This window comes from Melanerpes formicivorus, unplaced genomic scaffold (genome assembly GCF_026170545.1).
Source record: "Melanerpes formicivorus ecotype bairdi unplaced genomic scaffold, bMelFor1.0.p_v2 SCAF_18, whole genome shotgun sequence".
NCBI lineage: Eukaryota > Metazoa > Chordata > Aves > Piciformes > Picidae > Melanerpes > Melanerpes formicivorus.
This window is the reverse complement of record NW_027142370.1, coordinates 9,397,291-9,418,173: the sequence shown is the minus strand read 5'-3', so window position 1 is coordinate 9,418,173 and position 20,883 is coordinate 9,397,291. Positions and strand designations below refer to the sequence as shown.

The window sequence follows — 20,883 nt, the reverse complement described above, 5'->3', positions numbered from 1 at the left end:
GCTCAGGGATGTCCAATGATAGGACAAGGGGCAACAGGTGCAGGCTGGAGCAGAATACTCCACACAAATATCAGGAAAACCTTTTTCACTGTGAGGGTGACAAAACACTGGAACAGGCTGCTCAGAGAGATTGTAGAGTCTCCTTCTCTGGGATTATTCATAACCCATCTGGATTTGTTCCTGTATGACCTGCTCTGGCAGGAGGGTTGGACTGGATGACCTTTCAAGGTCTCTTTCAACCCCTAACATTCCATGATTCTCTTACAGAGGCGTCCCACTCACTCCTGGAGCGTGCATTAGCAGATGTGGGCTCAGGCATGGTGAGAGAACACTAAGGACAACTACTTACTCCACAGAAACAACCTCTCTAAAACAAAAAGAGGGGAAAAAAAATGAGGATGTGAGTACAAGAAGCTGTTGCAGAAAGCAGTCAGCTGGGCTGAATTCTCCACAGCCATGGAAAGGAGCAGGAAGAGAAAACAACACAGCCTTTGCTTTTGATGTAAAAATTCAAGTGCAACTTCTTTTTTTTGTTTAAAGAAGGCCCAAACTTAACTAAAAACTTAAAAAAAGAGCTGGTTGCAAAGCTGCAAGATGATTAGGTAGGGATAACTCATTAGCATTGATAAAATGCCAAGCTGTGGTTGGCATGGAAAAAAACCCACAATCAGCAGTAGTCTTGTAGCCAAGTAATTGGTAAAGCTCTTGGCTTCATTTATTCCTTATTTAAACCTTAATCTTTGTATGTATTCAAATATTTTAAGACTAAATTATGCCCACAAAATATTTAAGTTGTAAATATAATTTGTAACAGTTTTGTGCTTCCAAAAAACAACAACAACAAAACAACCAGAAGCAAAAACCTGTGCAGTAAGGTTTGGAGATGAGACCAGGTTCTGGACAACACAGCCCTGGTGAGACCCCACCTGGAGTACTGTGTCCAGTTCTGGAGCCCCTATTACAAGAGGGATGTGGAGGTGCTGGAACGTGTCCAGAGAAGGGCCACAAGGATGATCAGAGGGCTGGAGCACCTCTCCTATGAGGACAGACTGAAGGAGTTGGGGCTGTTCAGTCTGCAGAAGAGAAGGCTCCGAGGTGACCTCATTGTGGCCTTCCAGTATCTGAAGGGGGCTACAGGAAGGCTGGGGAAAGACTTCTCAGGTAGTGATAGGACTAGGGGGAATGGAATGAAGCTGGAGGTGGGGAGATTCAGGCTAGATGTGAGGAGGAAGTTCTTCCCCATGAGAGTGGTGAAGCCCTGGAATGTGTTGTCCAGGGAGATGGTCGAGGCCCCGTCCCTGGAGGTGTTTAAGCCCAGGCTGGATGAGGCTCTGTCCAGCCTGATCTAGTGTGGGGTGTCCCTGCCCATGGCAGGGGGGTTGGAACTAGATGCTCCTTGTGGTCCCTTCCAACCCTGGATGATACTATGATGATACAAGGACAGCCTTCTCCAAAGCTAATTATTAATGGCATTATTGAATTCAACCAGATGTTTCACATGGATAAAATTAAGTACATGAATAAATCAAGATCCAAGTGCATGCTTAGATTTGACAGCAGATAGGGAAAGGTGAAGGCAAAAAGTAATGAAGACAGCTAATGAAAAACCTCTACATCCTTGGCTGTTAATAGAACTTGAAATTAAGAATTCAGGAGTGGGCCTGCTGAACAACCACTGTTGACAGACAGGTGAAGGGAATGGTCCTCACATCACACTGTCTACTAATTCCTGTTTGTCTAAGTTTTAGCCAGCCCAAGTAGCAAAGCCTTTCATGGCTTCCCAAAAGGTCAATTGAAGCAAAAGCTAAAGAAACTCCCAGTGTACAAAATACAGCCAATGAACTACATTTCCACTATTCATGGAAGAACTTCTCCTAATGGACAATCCTCGATGCAAATGATGTCAAAGGCAGCATGAATGATTTAGAATACAATACACACTTGTCCTGTCATAACTTACAAAACTGCAAGATGATTTGCATCTAATCAGCTGGAAACTAAGACATTAAACAAGGAAAAACCAAATACAGATAAATACAAGGGAAGACATTAAAGAAGGAAACTGTCTCTAAACAGGAAAAAATTGTTGTTAAAGGAACTTTTCAGCTGTGAAAACAAGTTATCCCTCCAAAATAATCTCAGCTCTGGAAACAGGGACTATTTAGGATCAATCTCAGACAACAATTAGTTCATAATTCACCCAAACAGAGTCAGGAGTTGACTTCAAGTGTCTCCGGCTTACCTGGAAGGCCAGAGAGCTGCTGGCTTTGGATGGTGCAGAGCATGCAGTGTGCACTCCCTCTGCTGGGCATGAGGCTGTCCTGAGCAGGCAGCCCAGGGAGAGCAAGGGATGCAGGTAAGGGAAAATTGCTTTTACAGCTTCAGCCCCTTTGCCCAGACCTAGCTAAAACTCAGTTTCACAGAAAAATGGGTTTCAAAGCTCATTTCTATTTTCCCAACACGTTTCCTATCAGAAGCCAACACCAATTCACATCCTAAAGGAGCATTTAACTGCAGTGAATATAAACTGTGTCAAGCACACACAAACTCATCTGCCTTTGGCCAACACAGTCAGGCTGTCATCTTCTGTCCATCTCCCATCCCTTTGGAAAAAAAATCACAGCTCAGGAAAAGATGTCTTGATGAATTCTGATCTGCTAGGGGAAGACTCAACGATCTTAAAGGCCTTCTGCAACCAAAGCACGATCCCAGGATAAAACCATGGGTCCAGGATAAGTACAGCTCCAGTGACACAAGGAAGGGCAGACAGAAGCAACACCACCCTCCAAGCAGCAGTGCTGAGCTGAAGAGGAGCTGTGTGCAGCATTTCACACACTGACATGTAAATATCTGACACATGGAGATTTAATAATCACAGCCTAAAAGATGCCGCTTGGTTTGTTGGTGGTTTTTTTTCCCCTTTCTATCAGGCTCTCATTTTACTGTGGTTTTATGTTTCAAACAAAGTCATTTGACAAGTGAATAAAAGCTAATTTATACAGTTTTCTTCTGCAGTACAAAGCTCCCTATGTTCAGGTAATAAATTTGAAGTAACACAGCACTAACACTTGAGAAAAACCCTAGGAACAATTCCAGAGTGTTTTCAAGGCTCCCATTAACACCTCAATCTGCACTGCTTCATTTTCACTGCATTTTTTGTGAGCACTGCTATGTGTTTTCCCTTTTCCCCCCACTCTCTCCTAACAATGGAATTTCTTAACATTCAAATCTTATCCAGATAGTATTGATCAGTCTCCAGAAGTGGCAACAATGCCACTTTAAGCCCACACAGATGCATACACACACACACACACCCAACATGAAAAATCAGGGCTTGAATGTCCTTTATATCTTGCAAGAAATATAGCAACCAATATTCCATGCAGAGCTGCAGCAAATGAAATCCTGTCAAGCAAATGGCAGGAATGACAGCACATGTCTGGATTCCTTCATAGCTGGTTGCATAGAGGTAGCACCCATATTTCACTGGAGGAGAAAAAAAAACCCAACCTCTGACAAGACAGCCTTGCAGTGCTTTTCATTCAGAGCTGGCATTTTTGACTGGTGTGGCACATCAGGGGGTATCCAGGTGATGACCCAGATTAATCTTGGTGAAGCCTCATTTGCACAATGAAAGCAAAGTCTGCAAGACCCAGTCACAGCTAAATGAGGCTACCACAATCTAGTCCAAAGTACAATGTCTGAATCAAATTCTTCCAATCCAGTCAGGAACCAGACTCTACTTTGGACACTGACCCAAACCCCACTTATCTTCATGTCAAGCTATGTGGTTATTTGGTTTGATTGCTGCCAGCAGGAATGGGTATAACCCAGCTCTGCTTTTTAGCTATTTAAACCACAGACTCCTTTTGGCATCTAAATTAATTATTAGATCTCTCAGCCTCCATTTTTTTACAAGTTCTACCTATTTCACAAGAACTGCCACAGGGAGCTGATCTTTGTGAAGTATCTTGACAATTTAAAGGTTGATCGAATAATTAATTCATAGAATCATAGAACTGTCAGGGTTGGAAGGGACCTCAGGGACCATCTAGTTCCAACCCCCCTGCCATGGACAGGGACACCTCACACTACATCAGGTTGCTCAGAGCCACATCCAGGCTGGCCTAAAAAACCTCCAGGGATGAGGCTTCCACCACCTCCCTGGGCAACCTGTGCCAGTATCTCACCACCAATATGGTGAAGAACTTCTTCCTAACATCCAGTCTGAGTCTACCCACTTCTAGTTTTGCTCCATTCCCCCTAGTCCTATCACTACCTGAAACCCTCCCCAGCTTTCTTGTAGGCCCCCTTAAGATACTGGAAGGCCACAATAAGGTCTCCTCAGAGCCTTCTCCTCTCCAGACTGAATAGCCACAACTCTCAGTCTGTCTCCACAGGAGAGGTGATTCTCTTAAGATATCCTCCACCACACAACATGCTCAGTAGAGAGAGTAAATACTCCTGAACTGTGAGGCACCAGCAGGTTGTACAAGGAAAGTGACACAGTGATTGCTGGGAAATATGCACAACAGAAGCTGAGGCACAACTGTTACACATGCAGAAACTCAGGGCAAACCCAGTCTGCAATGAATCACTTCTCTGTCCTAAACAACGACAGTGCTGCCCAATGACCAGCACCCTGGCAAACTCCCCAGGGGTTCTGTGCAGCCTCTTCAAGGGAAGCCACAATCAGCTGGGTTAGCTGAAAAGATGAAGTCCAAAGCTGCAGTGCACTTGGCTGTATAACAAGCTAAGCATTATTTAGAGTAAACCAGGTTGGAAGAGACCTTCAAGATCATCGCGTCCAATCCATCAACCAATCCAACCCACCCAAACAGCTAACCCATGGCACCAAGCACCCCATCAAGTCTCCTCCTGAAAAACTGATGGTCCTCTCTAGCAACACAGAATTTGAAGAAACTCACCACTTCTTCTCTTTTCCCTTTAAAGGAAATATTCATTTCCTTGTATTTCTTCATAGCAGTCTCCAATTTACTCTTGAGATCAATGGCACATCTCAGGTGATCGTCATTTATCCCAGCTCTGGTAAATAACTGCAAAGCAAGAAATCGACATCCTGAGCCTTTAGTCTTCTAGACATCTGACACAAAAGACATTCTTTGTTTTCCTTCATCAGTAAGGAAGCAACATTGCCACAAATCCCTTCATTTTACAAGGAACAATTAGTGAAGCCCCTTCTTTTCCTATCTAGAATATAGGAGCCAGTGGAATCACAGAGCCATAGAGTGGTTTGGGTTGAAAGGGACCTTCAAAGATCACCCAACTCCAAACCCCCTGCCATGGGCAGGACCAGTTTGCTCACGGTCCCATCCAACACTGCCAGGCTTGAAGCCTCCACAATTTCTCTGGGCAACCTGTTCCAGTGCCTCACCACCTTCATGAGGAGGAATTTCTTCTCATGTCTAAACTAAACCTATTCTTTCAGTTTGAAACTCTTACTTCTCATTCTATCACTAAGTCCTTCCCCACCTTTCCTGTAGCCACCTTCAAATACTGGAAGGCTGCTATAAGGTCTCACTGGAGCCTTCTCTTCTTCAAGCTGAACAACCTCAACTCTCTCAGCCTGGCCTCACAGCAGAGTTTCTCCAGCCCTTGGATCACCTTGTGGCCTCCTCTGGAGGTTTCAAGTCCTTCTTGTGTTGGGGTCACCAGTACTGGCCCCAGCACTGCAGGTAGGGGCTCAGAAGAGCAGAACAGAGGGGCAGAATCCCCTCCTTCCACAGGCTGCCCACACTGCTGGGGATCAGGCCAGGACACCGCTGGTTCTGGGCTGTGAGCACATTGCTGGCTCAATTTTTCACCCACGAACAGCATCTACTAAAGACAAAGAATGAACATCTCCTCAGAGTGTCCTCCTACAGGCCAAATTCCATGCACCAGGCCCAGGCTAATGCTGAGAGCCATCAAAAAAGTTGTGTTGTGGTCTCCTTTTGTCTACCCCTACTGAACCATAAATCTTCTCTACTTGCACCAATGTTTCTTCAACCTGACTTTCATTTCTGCTCACTCTCTCTCAAGAGCTCCTGTACCCTAGTGCTTGCTTCTCTATCTTTTCATAAGGTAAAAAAAATAGGGGGGAAAAAAGAGTTCTCTTTATCCCACCTGAATCCAGGACTGCACAGAAGGCCAGAACTTATTTCTGAGGAGTTTGTGAGCATCCATGACATTGTTTATTATGGCAGTGTTGTCTTCATTCTCATGCACTTTTATATCTGCTCAGAACAGGGGGGAAAAAAAAGAGTTAGTGCACCAGGTTTAGAGTACCTTTCACTACAAGAGTTAGTGCACCAGGTTTAGAGTACCTTTCACTACAAGAGTTAGTGCACCAGGTTTAGAGTACCTTTCACTGCAAGAGTTAGTGCACCAGGTTTAGAGCACCTTGCACTACAAGAGTTAGTGCACCAGGTTTAGAGCACCTTGCACTACAAGAGTTAGTGCACCAGGTTTAGAGCACCTTGCACTACAAGAGTTAGTGCACCAGGTTTAGAGCACCTTGCACTACAAGAGTTAGTGCACCAGGTTTAGAGCACCTTGCACTACAAGAGTTAGTGCACCAGGTTTAGAGCACCTTGCACTGCAAGAGTTAGTGCACCAGGTTTAGAGCACCTTGCACTACAAGAGTTAGTGCACCAGGTTTAGAGCACCTTGCACTACAAGAGTTAGTGCACCAGGTTTAGAGTACCTTTCACTACAAGAGTTAGTGCACCAGGTTTAGAGTACCTTTCACTACAGGAGCTACAGAAAGTAAGCAGAATCATAGAATGACTTAGGTTGGAAAGGACCTCAGAGGTCATCTACTCCAACCTCCCTGCCATGGGTAGGGGCACTTCTTAACTAGACTTAGCTCTCTAAAAACACTTGATCACACCAGGGACAATTACAAACTTGAGGATGTTTCTCTGTTAAAAAACAGGAAAAGATGAAAAACTTTCAGTCCAGTGGTGGCAGAGTTGTTATGCTGAGGAATGACCAAACAGACCACAAGTGCAGTCTTAGTATTCACATCTTGCCCTAGGTTCAAATGAGCTGGGCTTTATTGTGCTGGTTTCTGCATATTCAATAGAAAATAATCCCTGCCCCAGGGGCAACAGGGACTTGATGTCTAGAGCAGCCAAGAATGCTCCTGTCCAAGCTGAAATAGCACTTTTCATCCCTTGGTCATCTGTAAGCCCCAGGGATACATTTCCAGTTCTGCTGCCTGCCTCGCTGGCTGTTTGCACATGGAATTCCTTTAGGACAGTATTGGTAGAGACTTCACTCAGGCCACCACAACACAACCCATCCTGGTGTTTGTAGAGGTAGCTCACATTAGCAAAGGTCTATTACAAAGGTAGAATCCTTAAGGCTTTCTAGCAAAACCACTTCCTGCTTCTGGCAGGTTGTCAGAAGGAAGGGAAAAAAAGAAGTTTAAGATCCACTCAGTTGTAAGACTTTGAAACTAGCATCTTATACTTCAGCTAGAGAGAAAGAGGTAAGCAGTGAAGCATATGAGAGAGAAAATTCTGCATGGGAAAGAGATTTATTGTTTTTTCTCCTTTTTAACACAGGAAACTCAACTCACAGGTACTATGAAGTGCTGTGGTTACAATAAGTAACACAAAAGTAGTTAATAGATTTAATGATCACATCCAAGGACACTCAAACCTAAGAATGGTTGCTTGATGAACCAGAAACAGAAAGGAACTAAAATAAATCAAAGTGTTGTCCAAGAATCCCAAATCAAAATGGTGTCCAGGAACCTCAGCATTTAAGTCATCAAAACAGACCCAAACACAAGCACAAAGCACTTCAGAGAGGCTGCCTCCACCTACAGGTGAAAACACTTGGCAGGTACCTGTGGAGATTTCAAGGTCTAGAGTATATTTATGTGACACAAGGCCATGGTTCCTGACAAAAGTCTGGTAATCATCATCCCTGGGAACAGGAACACCAGACTGAGCTTCAGAGCAGGTGCCTTCATCTAATTCCTTTTCCTCAGGCTTCTCATCTTTCTCATCCAACTCTTTGTGTTGATCAGTCCTAACACACTGAGGAACAGCAGGAAGGTCCTTGCTGCAGCATGGCTGCTCATCATCCATGCCTCCAAAAGAGGACTGCTCAGCTTCCACCGGGGAGGACAGGGCAGATGTGGGTCTATCCCCATTAGCAGATGTTGGTTTGCTGGGTTCCAGTGCTGTGTCATACACAGTGAAGCTGAAAGGATCTGGCATCAGAAGCTGGAAACAGTTTTCCATCTCTGTCAGTGTGTTCAGAATCTCTTGGGACATTTCTATCAAGACACAATTGGTGTAGAATATTGTTAAGTATTGTAGAGAGCAGGCATAGGCTTATAAAACAAACAGGACTGCCAAAGGGGTGATCCATTTACCCAGAGACCGCTTGGCCACACAGATCTCTGCTGCAGGCACTGTCTTTCTACAAGTGACAACACTTCTTAAGCAGGAAAGCCAGAATTTCCTGAGCAAGACATTTAGAGCCACTGCTCCTCCCTTCTCTATCCTGTCTAAAATCTCACTCAGCAAAGATGACACCAGTGCCCCAAAGAATTTGGAGAACCAGGCTGAGTGAGGATATTGTCAGTGATGTTCCAGGCATTCATTCTACAGCCCTGAGTGTTGTAGTTGGTGTAGGGGTAGCTATGAACACCTGGTACTGATAATAGAGACTTTAAGGTTGAATCCCTTTACATTTCTACCCTCATGCATGGAAACATTTCCAGCATGCACAATGCTGGCTGCTCAAGGCCCCATCCAACCTGGCTACGAACAGAGCCAGGCTTGGAGCCTCCACAGCTTCTCTGGGCAACCCACACCAGTGCCTCATGGGGAATAATTTCATCCTGATGTCTCATCTCAATCCAGCTTCTTCCAGTTTGAAGCCATCACCCTTCCTCCTATCCCTATATATATAATAAATGTAGCATGTATGACAGAATGAAGGCCATCAGCCATCAGTATTGATAAGCCTGTCCCTAGTCAATGGCACTGACATTAAGCCACCAGCTCTGAAAGGTCTCACAACAGGCTTGCCTGAGGTTATGCATTCCTATTTCACTGAATTGTAGACCAGACCTTTACCTGCTAAGTTTGATTTGCTTTATAAATCTCTCCATACCACCTGAGTTCACAAAACCATCACTGGTTCCCCCTGTTATTCTTCAGGTGACAGAGTGACAAGTTCCAACAAATGGAGCATTTCTGCCACCTGTGGCCAGCAATCATTTGGATAGCTGTTCTCTTAGGATTTGTTTTACATAACCTTAGAAATGGTTACTTCAACAACAACCAAACCCCCAACCCCCACACAAAGAAACAAAGCAACTCGCCTTCCATTTCTTTTTCAGCTCTTTTGGCCTTCTCTTTGTAGATATTATCCAGTCGTTTCTGCTTCTCCTCTTCCCTCCTCCTTTCAGCCACGGTCCTGGCATGCACATCTTGAAAATCCACCTGGGGAAAGGAAGAAAATGAAGTGCACCCTTCCTCCTAAGAAATACATAGAAAAAAAAAATCCATTTCCTAAGATCCTTATCTGGGGTGAAAAATCTCTGAACAGCAGCGATCAGCCAGAAGCTCAGCAGCCTTTCCTTTTATCTCCTCTCCTCCTGGAATCAATAACTACAGCAGTTCTAAGCGGGGTTTTCACTTCTGCTAATAAGGGACTGCTGAGAATCAATGGCTTTCAGAAAGGAACCACAAAGTAGGAAAGCTGAATGCTTGGATTTCCCCATCTGAACTGCAGGAATCGGTGAGGCTTCGGGAGACTTTTGTCACAGCACTAGGCGCGTGGGGTTAGAGGAATGGGCAGGAAGAAACTACACAGGGCAAGGATCCCAGTTTCACAAAAACACCACATTAGGTCCACTGCTAAGGGACTTTAGGAAAATTTTTAAGGGAGGGACTTTTAAGACCACTTAAGTTCCAACCCTCTGCCATGGGCAGGGACACCTCCTGCTAGACTAGATTACTAATGGCCCCATCCAACCTGCACTTGAACACTGCCACAGCTTCTCTGGACAAGAACTGATCACCTAGTGTAGCTGATTCTGTTTCCCCCCCTGCCTCCCCCTTCAGGCAGGAATAAACAGACAAAAGCACACTGGGGAGCAACACTTTTTGCACCTTAAGAAGCAACTCTTCAAGCCCAACTCTGATTCCAAGTTTTGAAACCTTACAGTTCTGCAAGCTGAACAAAAAAATTCAGGGTGGTGTGCTGTATTTTTTTCAAGAGACTGTGTTCAACAGATCTCCTAAAGATGCTTTCTCAAACAGCTTTTATTTGTATGTATTGGTTTCTTTGCTTTAAACATCTCCTAGTGACCCTCAAGACACAAATAAATCACAACACAGAGTACCTTCTTATTCTGCTTGAGAAAGTGGTATCCCAGAGAAAGCTTCTTGTAGGCCTCTCCGTACTTCTCATGCCACTCTTGCACCGACTTAATGGCTGCTTGCCTCAGTTTTTGTGCCACCTCCTTGGGTGGGGGAAGAGGCTGCTCGTGGTCTATCCCCACTGTAAGCTCCAAGAACTCTTGGAAGTTGGAAATAACGAGTGTCCTGAACTGGTGGGAGCGGGTGAACAGCTCCTGCACTATCTGGAAAGCCGAGAAGCGCATCTCAGCATGCTCCTCGTTGAGCCGAGTCATCAGCAGGTGATAGGCATGGCTCAGATGCTCTTCTGAAGACCTGAGAAGGGAGAAAACGGAGAATAAAAACCCAAACCAACCAACCAACCAAAATTCAAAATGTGGGAAGTCACTTAAAAAGAGTATAGCACATAAAAGTACAACTTAAAGACACGTATTTGGGTTAGACATTACTAAATTCTTGCCTGTGAGGGTGGTGAGGCACTGCTGCAGGTTGCCTAAAGAAGTTGTGAGGGCTGCAAGGCTGGCAGTGTTCAAGGCCAGGTTGGGTGGGGTCTTAAGCAGCCTGGTCTAGAAGGAGGTGCCCCTGCCCATGGCACGGGGTTGGAACTGGATGATCTTCAGGGTTCTTTGCAAGACAACCCTTCCCATGTCTCCAGGGGCTCTGAAACCAGCAGCTCCGCTGCCAGCGGCAAGCCGGAACTAGTTCCAACAGACAGCCCCTTGAGGGCAGCCCCCACAGACGCCCGGCCCGGGAGCAGCTTTGCGGGGAGGCAAGGAGGCCTGGCTCCCACCGCGGGTCGGGCGGGACGGCGCTGCCGTACCTGCAGATTTTCTTCAGCTCCTTCATCCTGCCCGGCTCCAGCCGCGGCTGCCCGGAGGTGGTGAGCTCCTCCACCAGCTCGCCGAGCCGCTGGTCCATCCCTGCCGGCACATCAAGACAGCTGCCGCCGGGCTCCACTCCGGCCCGGCCGGCTCTGCCGACAGTCAGCATCAGGCCGCACCCAGCTTCCGCGGCGCCGCTGTTGCCCAGTGCGCATCACGTGATGCATGACGCGTGCCTGACGCGTGGTGACGTCACCGCGGCCGGGGGAGGGCGGGAAAGGCTTTAAAGGGGCCGCTTTGGGGTGAGCCCGAGGTGGGGTGACAGGAGTCTGAGAAGGTGACAGCCTACACGGGTCAGAGGGGACACTGCACTGACAACCACCTGTGTATCGCCTGTGCATAGAACGAGGGACCGCTTGGGTTGGCAGAGACCTTTAACCTCATGGAGTCCAATACTCAGCACTGTCAGGTCACCACTAAAGCATGTCCCCCAGCACCACATCTCCAAGGCTCTGAAACCCCTCCAGGGATGGGGATCCCACCACCGCCCTGGGCAGCCCGGGCCAGACCTTGACAACCCTCAAGGAGAAGACATTATTTCTCGTGTCCAATCTAAACTTCCCCTGGTGCAACCTGAGTCCATTTCCTCTCAGCACAAGGAGCAATGATGAAGAGAGAAGTAAATGTATAAAACATATATTTACTTTGTTCCCTTCATCAGCGTGAAACTGATGGAGGATGACAGAAGTGAGAGAGATAGGAGGTACTGAGCAGGGCACACCTCTGCCTCGCTCAGATGATGTGGTTAGCCAAATGCCCAGGTGCAGCCAGCGTCCAGCACTTGGCTTCCGGCTGTGTCCTAAGGGCACGTCCCTGCCGTGTTGTTACCTGCTGTCCACAGTCACCTCTGCTGGCAGACAAATGCAGAGGTTTGTCCAGAGCTGGTGGAGCTGCCTTGGACTCGCTTTTGGCAGTGCCTGACCTGCTTTTGGGTTGGGTGCTCAGAAAAGCGTGCAGCCCCCGTTTCTGGAAGCACAGATTAACCACTGGGAGAGATCCAGCCCTTGCAGGTGCCTGTTTTGAACATCCTAAGGAAAGGAGACATTTAAAACGTCTGCTTGCATCTCAAACAGTTATTATTGGATACTCAGACTGTATTTCCAGTAATCCCCAGTTAGGGCATGTGTTGGGAGGAAGGTGTGTGGGTTGGTGTCACAGCTGCCTGCGCTGGCTCCTGCGATGAGGGAAGACATCAGTGAACACTTTCTACAAGCCATGAACTCATCCTTTCAAACACAGTTACTGCAGTAAATGAATAAATACATTTTGTGGTGGTTCTGCTGTTTCTGATTCAATGTGTGAAACCACATGACACAGTATCATAGTATCAGTCAGGGTTGGAAGGGACCACAAGGATCATCTAGTTCCAACCCCCCTGCCATGGGCAGGGACACCCCACACTAGATCAGGCTGGCCAGAGCCTCATCCAGCCTGCTCTTAAACACCTCCAGGGACAGGGCCTCAACCACCGCCCTGGACAATCCATTCCAGGGCTTCACCACTCTCATGGTGAAGAACTTCCTCCTCACATCCAGTGAGGAGGAAACCAAACCAGTGACATCTTACTTGGTAAGAATGTTTCTGCTTCCCTCATTGCCTTCCTTTCAGTGAGATGGATTTCCCTGTGAAAGCCACGTGCAGTGCCACAGCTCATCTGCAGAGTTCAGATTCGTTTAGTCTTGCAGTATGTCCTACTGTTCTATTTCTCCTCTTAATTGGATTGAGAGCGCCTGAACAAGTGCTTTGTATTGGGTTAGTGCTGGCAAAATTAGCACTGCTGTACTATCTAGAATTAGCATATCAAAATGAGCCTTAAGCAGCATTCCTAACATCTACAAAGGCAGCAGTTTCGTCTCCATGCAGAGTGCTGAAAGAAGTCCCTGCAAGGAGCCATATGGCTTTGCAAAGAATCAGCTGACAGGAGGATGCTGAGCTGTGTGGCTCATTCGTGGTAGTCCCTGAGGCAAATTCCAGCAAAAGCTAAGCTATTTAATTTTTATTTTCCTTAAAACCCGAGACAATTACATAAACTGGTGCTTGCTCAAGTTGCTGAGTTTCCTTTCCCTCCTCGTTTTTAATGAACATGGTAAATATCCACCACACCAATATTCCCTGCTCCCTCCACTAGGACCCAGCTGGTAAAGGCTGAAGAGGCTAGAGCACCGGTTATGCATGAGTTTGGCTGCAGAAGCCACAGCCATTTCTCCTTCCTTGGCTTTGCTCTGGCACATCTGGGGAGAGCTGAGGCAGGACTGGACACCATCTGAGACCCCTCCAGGCTTACATCTGATTCCAGCACAGCCTGAGTCTATTGCTTCATGTCACGTGGATTGTGACAGATTGTTGATTCAAGGAGCTGCATTTCTTACCTCTGTGCTGAGAGGGCAGTGAGAGCGATGCAGTTACACCCTCTGCTGTGAAATCAGTAATCAGAAATGCCACTTGCACAAACAGGACTCCTTCCTCATGCCTTTGTCACCACATTCCAGAGAAAGGCCAGCCAGCCAGAGCTTCCTGATGCTGCAGGAGAGGGGAATGTTCTGAAGCTGTTTATAATCTATTTTACTTCTTTAATCTCAACTCTTTCTCTACAGAAATATAAGCCTATGGTTCTGGAACTCTGAATTTGCATCTTATGTAGGAAGAAAAACAATAAATCCCCTGGCTGGTTATTGAAGCTGGCAGAGGATGGGAAGTACAAAGTGCAGACATGTGCAGAGGGAAGGAAGAGTGAAGTGTGAGCCCCCTGGCCGTCAGCAGGGGCGTGCAGTGCGGGTCACTGCAGTGGGGCTGCCTTTGGGGGCAGCCCCCAGCAGAGGGCAATGCAGGAGAAGCGGTGGCCCGGCGGCAGGGCAGGAGCTGCGACGAAGCAGAACCCACGGGCTTGGCAGCATCGCCCTGCGCAGATGTGTTCGACACCCCAAACCCTAGGGGTGACTGGTGCAGATCATGGCATCCCTGAGGCTGGAAAAAGCCTTTAGGACCATCAAGCCCCAGCACCGACAGGTCACCTCAGCACCACACCTCCACAGCCTTGAAACCGCTCCAGGGATGGAGACTCCACCACTGCCCTGGGCAGCCTGGGCCAGGCCTTGACAACTCTTTTAGGGAAGAAATTATTCCTCACGTCCAATCTAAACCTCCCCTGGAGCAACTTGAGGCCATTTCCTCTCATCCCATCATTTGTTCCTAGGGTGAAGAGACCAAACCTCACCTCACCCCTCAGTCGTAGAGAGCAATGAGGTCCCTCACCCTCACCTCACCCCCAGTTGTAGAGAGCAATGAGGTCCCTCACCCTCACCTCACCCCCAGTTGTAGAGGAATGAGGTCCCTCAAAACATCAGGCCCTGTAGGATTTTTCCTTTACAATTACATCCAAGGCAGCTCCAGCTTTCCTAAAGCAAATTTCCTGGACCTCTTCAGCACTTAATAAAATATCTCTGTGGCCTGAGCCTCTAAGTTGCTGCTTTATTAAATAGAAGAGACATCTCCACGTGGGGTGTGCAGTGTGCACCCTGAGGGACTTCCCACAGTTCTACTCCTGCCTCTTGTAAGTGATTTTTCTCACTGTGGCTCATGAAGAAGGAAAAGGAAATTGCCCCCTGATTTGATTATCTGTTTATTTCCTTTAGGGAATTTGTCTGCATGATCCTACTGAACCTCCATGGGTGGGGAAAAAAATGTTTAAGTTAGTTAACAATCTTTTTGTCCTGAAGTGAATAGGCTTTGTCAGCTTTCTCTTCTTAGTCTTCCTTTTGGCTCTGTCAGAAGACAACCAGGAAAATATCCTGGCAGGGAACTCAGATGAGCTCCCTGGGAATAGATAAAACCATTTCCTTGAGAAATGCACAGCATTATGGGACAGGAAACAGGGCCAAAGGAGGAGGGACAGATGTAGGAACCAGCCTCTCAGAGGTCATCCCCCACTTAACCAGCTTTGGTTTCTCACATTAGTTTGGGAAGGAAGGAAGGGATTTCTGGTCCTCTTCCCCGACCATCTCCATTGTGAGAGGCAGAGACAGGATCCAGCAGGGCAGCCCTAGGCTCCTTTGCAGCTCTCGCTCCAGCCCTCAATGGCAGCACCACCTTCGGCTTCCACTTCTCTGCTGAGAAGACGCAGCATGTTGGAGACTTAGATCTGTAGGGCCTTAGTGCTAATGCTCAGATAAATGGCTACACTGCCCCAGGGGAGGGCTTGCAAAGAGTTTGTGACAGGTGAGATGTAGCAATAGCTAAGAGGAAGAGTCAGCAGGGCATTTCCCATTTAGTCATGGGTAAGAAGCAGCTTTCTGGTACCTGAGGAGGACTGCACAAGAGCTGGGGAGGGACTTTTAACAACAGCTTGTAGTGATAGGATGAGGGGGAACTGGCTTTGAGCTGGGAGACTGGAGAGGAGGAAAGAATTCTTCACAGTGAGGGTGGTGAGACGCAGGAACAGGGGGCCCAGGGAGGCTGTGGATGCCTCCTCCCTGAAAGTTTCATAGTTGCATAGTTTCATTCAGGGTTGGAAGGGACCACAAGGATCATCTAGTTCCAACCCCACTGCCATGGGCAGGGACACCCCACACTAGATCAGGCTGGACAGAGCCTCATCCAGCCTGGTCTTAAACACCCCCAGGGACAGGGCCTCGACCACCTCCCTGGACAACCCATTCCAGGGTTTCACCACTCTCATGGTGAAGAACCTCCTCCTCACATCTAGCCTGAATCTCCCCACCTCCAGCTTCATTCCATTCCCCCTAGTCCTATCACTACCTGATATCCTGAGAAGTCCTTCCCCAGCCTTCCTGTAGGCCCCCTTCAGATACTGGAAGGCCACAATTAGGTCACCTGGGAGCCTTCTCTTCTGCAGACTGAACAGCCCCAACTCCTTCAGTCTGTCCTCATAGGAGAGGTGCTCCAGCCCTCTGATCATCCTTGTGGCCCTTCTCTGGACACGTTCCAGCACCTCCACATCCCTCTTGTAATAGGGGCTCCAGAACTGGACACAGTACTCCAGGTGGGGTCTCACCAGGGCTGAGTAGAGGGGGAGGATCACCTCCCTCAACCTGCTAGCCACACTTCTCCTGATGCAGCCCAGGATCTGATTGGCTTTGCAGGCTGCAAGTGCACACTGAGAGCTCATGTTGAGCTTTTTGTCCACCAGCACCCCCAAGTCTCTCTCCTCAGGGCTATCCTCCAGCCAGTCACTGCCCAGCCTGTATTTGTGCCTGGGATTGCCTCGACCCAGATGCAGGACCCTGCACTTGCTCTTATTGAACTTCATGAGGTTGGCCTGTGCCCACCTCTCCAGCCTGTCAAGGTCCCTCTGGATGGCCTCCCTTCCCTCCAGCGTGTCTGCTGCACCACACAGCTTGGTGTCATCAGCAAACTTGCTGAGGGTGCACTCAATGCCACTGTCCATGTCCCCCACAAAGATGTTGAATAAGACAGGTCCCAGGACTGATCCCTAAGGGACTCCGCTTGTGTTCAAGGCCAGGTTGGATGGGGACTTGAGGAACCTGTGCTAGTGGAAGGTGCCCCTTCCCAAGGCAGGGGAGTTGGAACTAGATGATCTCTAAGGTGCCTTCCAACCCAAACCACTCCAGGTTTCTAATGACTCCACCTTCAGTGCCCCAGAGAGAGGCAGTGCTGTGACAGGAGAGCTGCTCTCCTCCCTCCCCCTCCCAAATCTCGCAGAACACTCAAGCACAGCCCCAGGAAGTCGCACTCCTTCAGAGACAGACCCACTTTCCAGATGTGAACAGACAGCAGCTTTCTGGTTTTATATAATCAAGAAATGGAAAACAATCTTTATTAACATGTTTTACATTTACAATCTTTTATTAGCTAATCAACATCAACATGCAAAAATAAGCGCTAGATACAAACCTCTACAATATGGTTCTGTTTAAACTACAATGGTTTAATTCCTTTTGAAAAGTCAGAAGGATGAGTTCTGCAGTTGTTAAAACTGAACTATTGGTTTCAGTAATGAATGCTATTGAGACCCTAAAATTATGTAATCATCCTGCAAGGCATCTTCAGAAACTTGGCCCAACACGTACGAATACCAGCTCATTTTCATGTGAGTACATTCTCAAAGCAAGAAATAAGGCAGTAGCACTAATGATTTCATATTGAACCCTATGCACATAACTAAGAACTTCAGAAGGACTTTAACACTATGGTAGACTGGAAGAAGAACATTTAAACAAGCATTAAGTGCTGCCTGAAATGTTCTCGGTTCCTCTCAATACTTAGTAACCTCCTTAAAATATTTGGGTTTGGAAAGAAAGACCTCACACTCCTTCCAGCCAGTCCCCAGCTGATCCTCCAGAGAAGCCAGACCTGTGTCAGACATCAGCGTCCTCCCGTGGAGATAAGTTATGTAACCCAGGAGAGCTTCGCCGGGGGATCAGAAAGAAGGCAAAGAGGAGCTCAAAGGAGAACACAGTGGTGGTACTGAAATCTCTGATAACAAAAGGGTCTTGGACAATTGTGGAAAAAGAGGGAAGAAAAATGGGTTTCCCAATCTGTTGTAACTTTCCCCCAGTGCAAATGTCCATCTTTAAAGAAAGTCCTCCTCTAGGAGATGAGAGTACTTTTTGAGGAGAGTCCAATTTTTGACCTCACGTTACAAAACCTTAACAATCAAAACTGGTTTGTGTTTTTTATTCAAGTACAAACTTAAGTCATAATTCCTCTCTCTTTTTTTTTTTTTTTTCTTTTTACCTCTCAATTTTTTTGTTTGTTTGTTTTGCTTTGTTTTTAAAGAGTGTTTATTGTTGCTCATTGATCTTTGGTCGCAAGAAACAAGAATGCCACGGACAAGTCTGATCCAAGGTGGCAGGTTTTGCTTCTTTGCCACACATGAAGGCCCCCCCCCCCCCATGCCAGGGGACGCCCAACACACACTGACTGTGTCAGCTCAGCGGCACCTCAGCCTCTGCTCCACTGACCTACATGATGTAGACTTTCTCAGCTTGTGAGAAGTTGAAGACTTCTTTGGTTCTTGGGCAAATTACTTTGTCGTCTTGGCGAATAGAAAGCAGAGACTGAAAGAGAGTGAGAGAATGGAAGAGTCACAACAGTCACTCAAGGTGTTAATGTTCAATGAATACATTTCATTTAAGCAAGATGTTGTAGTCTGAGGTCAAAGTATCTTTGCCCACAAGCTACTTACTCCACATGATTGCCCTCCAGTGGCAGAGATTTCCAATGCCACCTCATCTCATGTTATAAATGGATATATTGAGAGTTCAGCTTCTTCAACGATTAGTTTGGTCACAGACAAAGTCCTCTAAAACTGCCAGTACCTGACAGGGGCTACAGGAAAACTAGGCAGGGACTTCCTCTAAGGGCTTGTAGTGACAGGACAAGGGGCAATGGATTGAAGCTGGAAGGAGGGAGATTGAGACTGGAGATTAGGGAGAAATTCTTGACAGTGAGAGTGGGGAGACACTGGAACAGATTGCTCAGGGAGGTTATGGATGCCCCCTCCCTAGACGTGTTGAAGGCAAGGTTGGACAAGGCCTTGAGCAACCTGGGCTAGTGGGTTTGTCCCTGCCCATGGCAAAGGAGTTTGAAAGGGACCTTAAAGGTCATCCAGTTCCAACATTCTATGAATCAGTTTGGTCACACAGCCATACCATGCTTTAAAACTGCCTGCAGGAGGCCATTTCTCCTCCATCAGCAGATTACGGAATCCACAACACTACCTCCGTTCAGCTTTCAGCCAGTGTCTGAGCTCTCAGTGTGCCCCGTGGGGGTGTGCCAGCAGAGCCATGCCAGCCTCAAGCAGGTCACTTACGTTGTATCCGTAGACATATCCATTTGGTAGCATCATGGGAGGGTTATTTTCATTCATGACATCCCCCGAAATCTTGCAGACTAGCCGGGAGTTGGCACAGTGTGCCATGGGCAGGGGCTGAGCCAGCTTGTTCAGCGACTTGCTACACACAGGGCAGTCTGGGTTCTTGGAGCTCCCATCCTCTTTGTAACACTGCCTGTGGAACACCCAGTTAAGGAACAACCACCGTAGCCCGACAGTAGCTAATGAAAACTGGAGCAGCCTGTACCGACCCAGCCTGGGCTGCAGTCTGCAGACCACTGGGTTCAGGCTTCACCTGCAGATGCAAGAATCAAGTGCCTGCAGTGCTTCAAAGTGAGCAACAAGCATCTAGCACCCTCTGCAGGTAAAGCTGGTGGAAAATGGGTTAAACCATCACACAATGCCAGCCCAGCTGATGAATTCTGGCAGAGATTTGCCAGTTTCAGACACAGGAGGACAGCCTAGTCTGCATCCCCAGCAAGGTGGGTAGCAGGTGGAGGGAGGGGACTGTGCCCCTCTGTTCTGCTGAGACCTCACCTGGAGTCCTGCATTCAGATTTGGGGCACCAAACACAAGGACAAGGAGCTGTCTGAGCAGTTCTAGAAGAGGCCACAAAGATGATCTGAAAGCTGGAGTACCTCTTTCTTGAAGACAGAGCATGGGTTGTTCAGCTTGGAGAGAAGGCTCCAGAGAGACCTTAGAGCAGCCCTCCAGTGTTTGAAGTAAGTCACAGGAGAGCTAGAGAGAGACCTACAAAGGCAGGGATTGACAGGACAAGGGGTGATGGCTTCAAACTGGAAGAAGCTGGATTGAGATGAGACTTCAGGAGGAAATTCTTCCCCATGAGGGTGGTGAGGCACTGGAAAAGGTTGCCTAGAGAAGCTGTGGAGGCTCCAAGCCTGGCAGTGTTCACAGGCAGTTGAATAGGGCCTTAAGCAAGCTGCTCTAGTAGGTGTCTCTGCCCATGGCAGGGGGTTGCAGCTAGATGCTCTTTAGGGTCCCTTTCAACCCAAACCAGTTGGTAATTCTATGATTCACCTTCAAGTTTTGGTTGATTTTGTTATTTTTATCTATAATGCCATTTATTATAAGCTCCCCTTAATTTAATAGAGAGACCAATACTCCATTTAAGCAACTTCTGAACAAGACTATTCCAATGTCCTATTTCCTCTCTGAGCAGCACCCCCAGTGCCAAGCCCCCAGGATGCTCTCTGGCCCTGGACAGTCACATCTGCAGTAAAAGATACGGTGTTTTTATAGCTGAAAGGCCTGCCTGGAGTGTGATAGTGAAAACAGAGTTGTTTCCCAGCTGATGTAGTCTGTAGTTGTCATATCTAAACTGTTGGATCAGCATTCTCCATCGAGCAGGGTCCAAGAGATCCTGTTAAAAAACAACACAGCTACAAGTGAGTTTCAACCTCATTGTCCTGGGAGTGGTCAATTGTGCAGAGCTCACTGGACCAAGCCCATCACAGGAGCATGTGTGCTGGGGCACAGGATGGATGGATTGGACTGAGCAGCACCTTTGAGCATCACTTTACAAGAAACATTTAAATCACATCACTTACAGCTGGCATAACAACATCCAGTGTCTGTTTGCTCTATCACCTGCCCCAGCTAAGGCCAGAATGATCCTGGAGTTGCAGGATGAAGCTTTCAATCTAACCCTAAGGCAATGCTGGAGAAGCTGTAACAGTGCCCTCAACAGACACAGGAGGAAGAGGTAACTGCTGGTAATACTACAAATAGCCTGTGACTGAGGGCCCAGGTGATGTGATGCAACAGTAGCACATTATTA

General features: G+C 47.4%; 2 protein-coding genes across 4 annotated transcripts in view; both read right to left on the bottom strand.

Annotated features, from left to right (window-relative positions):
• The window catches only part of UVSSA (UV stimulated scaffold protein A), a 50,368-nt gene extending 38,954 nt beyond the window's left edge, over window positions 1-11,414 (bottom strand). The window contains exons 1-6 of the mRNA XM_068149560.1: window positions 11,212-11,414; window positions 10,376-10,706; window positions 9,350-9,470; window positions 7,859-8,293; window positions 6,127-6,236; window positions 4,929-5,057 (exon numbers count right to left, since the gene is read on the bottom strand). Coding sequence (XP_068005661.1) covers window positions 4,929-5,057; window positions 6,127-6,236; window positions 7,859-8,293; window positions 9,350-9,470; window positions 10,376-10,706; window positions 11,212-11,381 — 1,296 coding nt within the window. The 5' untranslated portion in view covers window positions 11,382-11,414. The remainder of the gene's footprint in view (window positions 1-4,928; window positions 5,058-6,126; window positions 6,237-7,858; window positions 8,294-9,349; window positions 9,471-10,375; window positions 10,707-11,211) is intronic.
• Window positions 11,415-17,052: 5,638 nt separating this feature from the next.
• Window positions 17,053-20,883, bottom strand: part of MAEA (macrophage erythroblast attacher, E3 ubiquitin ligase) — a 42,573-nt gene continuing 38,742 nt past the window's right edge. For 2 of the 3 annotated variants that reach the window (XM_068149557.1, XM_068149558.1), the window contains 3 exons: window positions 20,333-20,466; window positions 19,065-19,260; window positions 17,054-18,309 (listed from right to left, as the gene is read on the bottom strand). In XM_068149557.1, the coding sequence (XP_068005658.1) occupies window positions 18,214-18,309; window positions 19,065-19,260; window positions 20,333-20,466 (426 nt within the window). In that variant the 3' untranslated portion in view covers window positions 17,054-18,213. Of the gene's footprint in view, window positions 18,310-19,064; window positions 19,261-20,332; window positions 20,467-20,883 lie in introns of all 3 variants that reach the window. The other variant, XM_068149556.1, reaches the window with a different exon arrangement.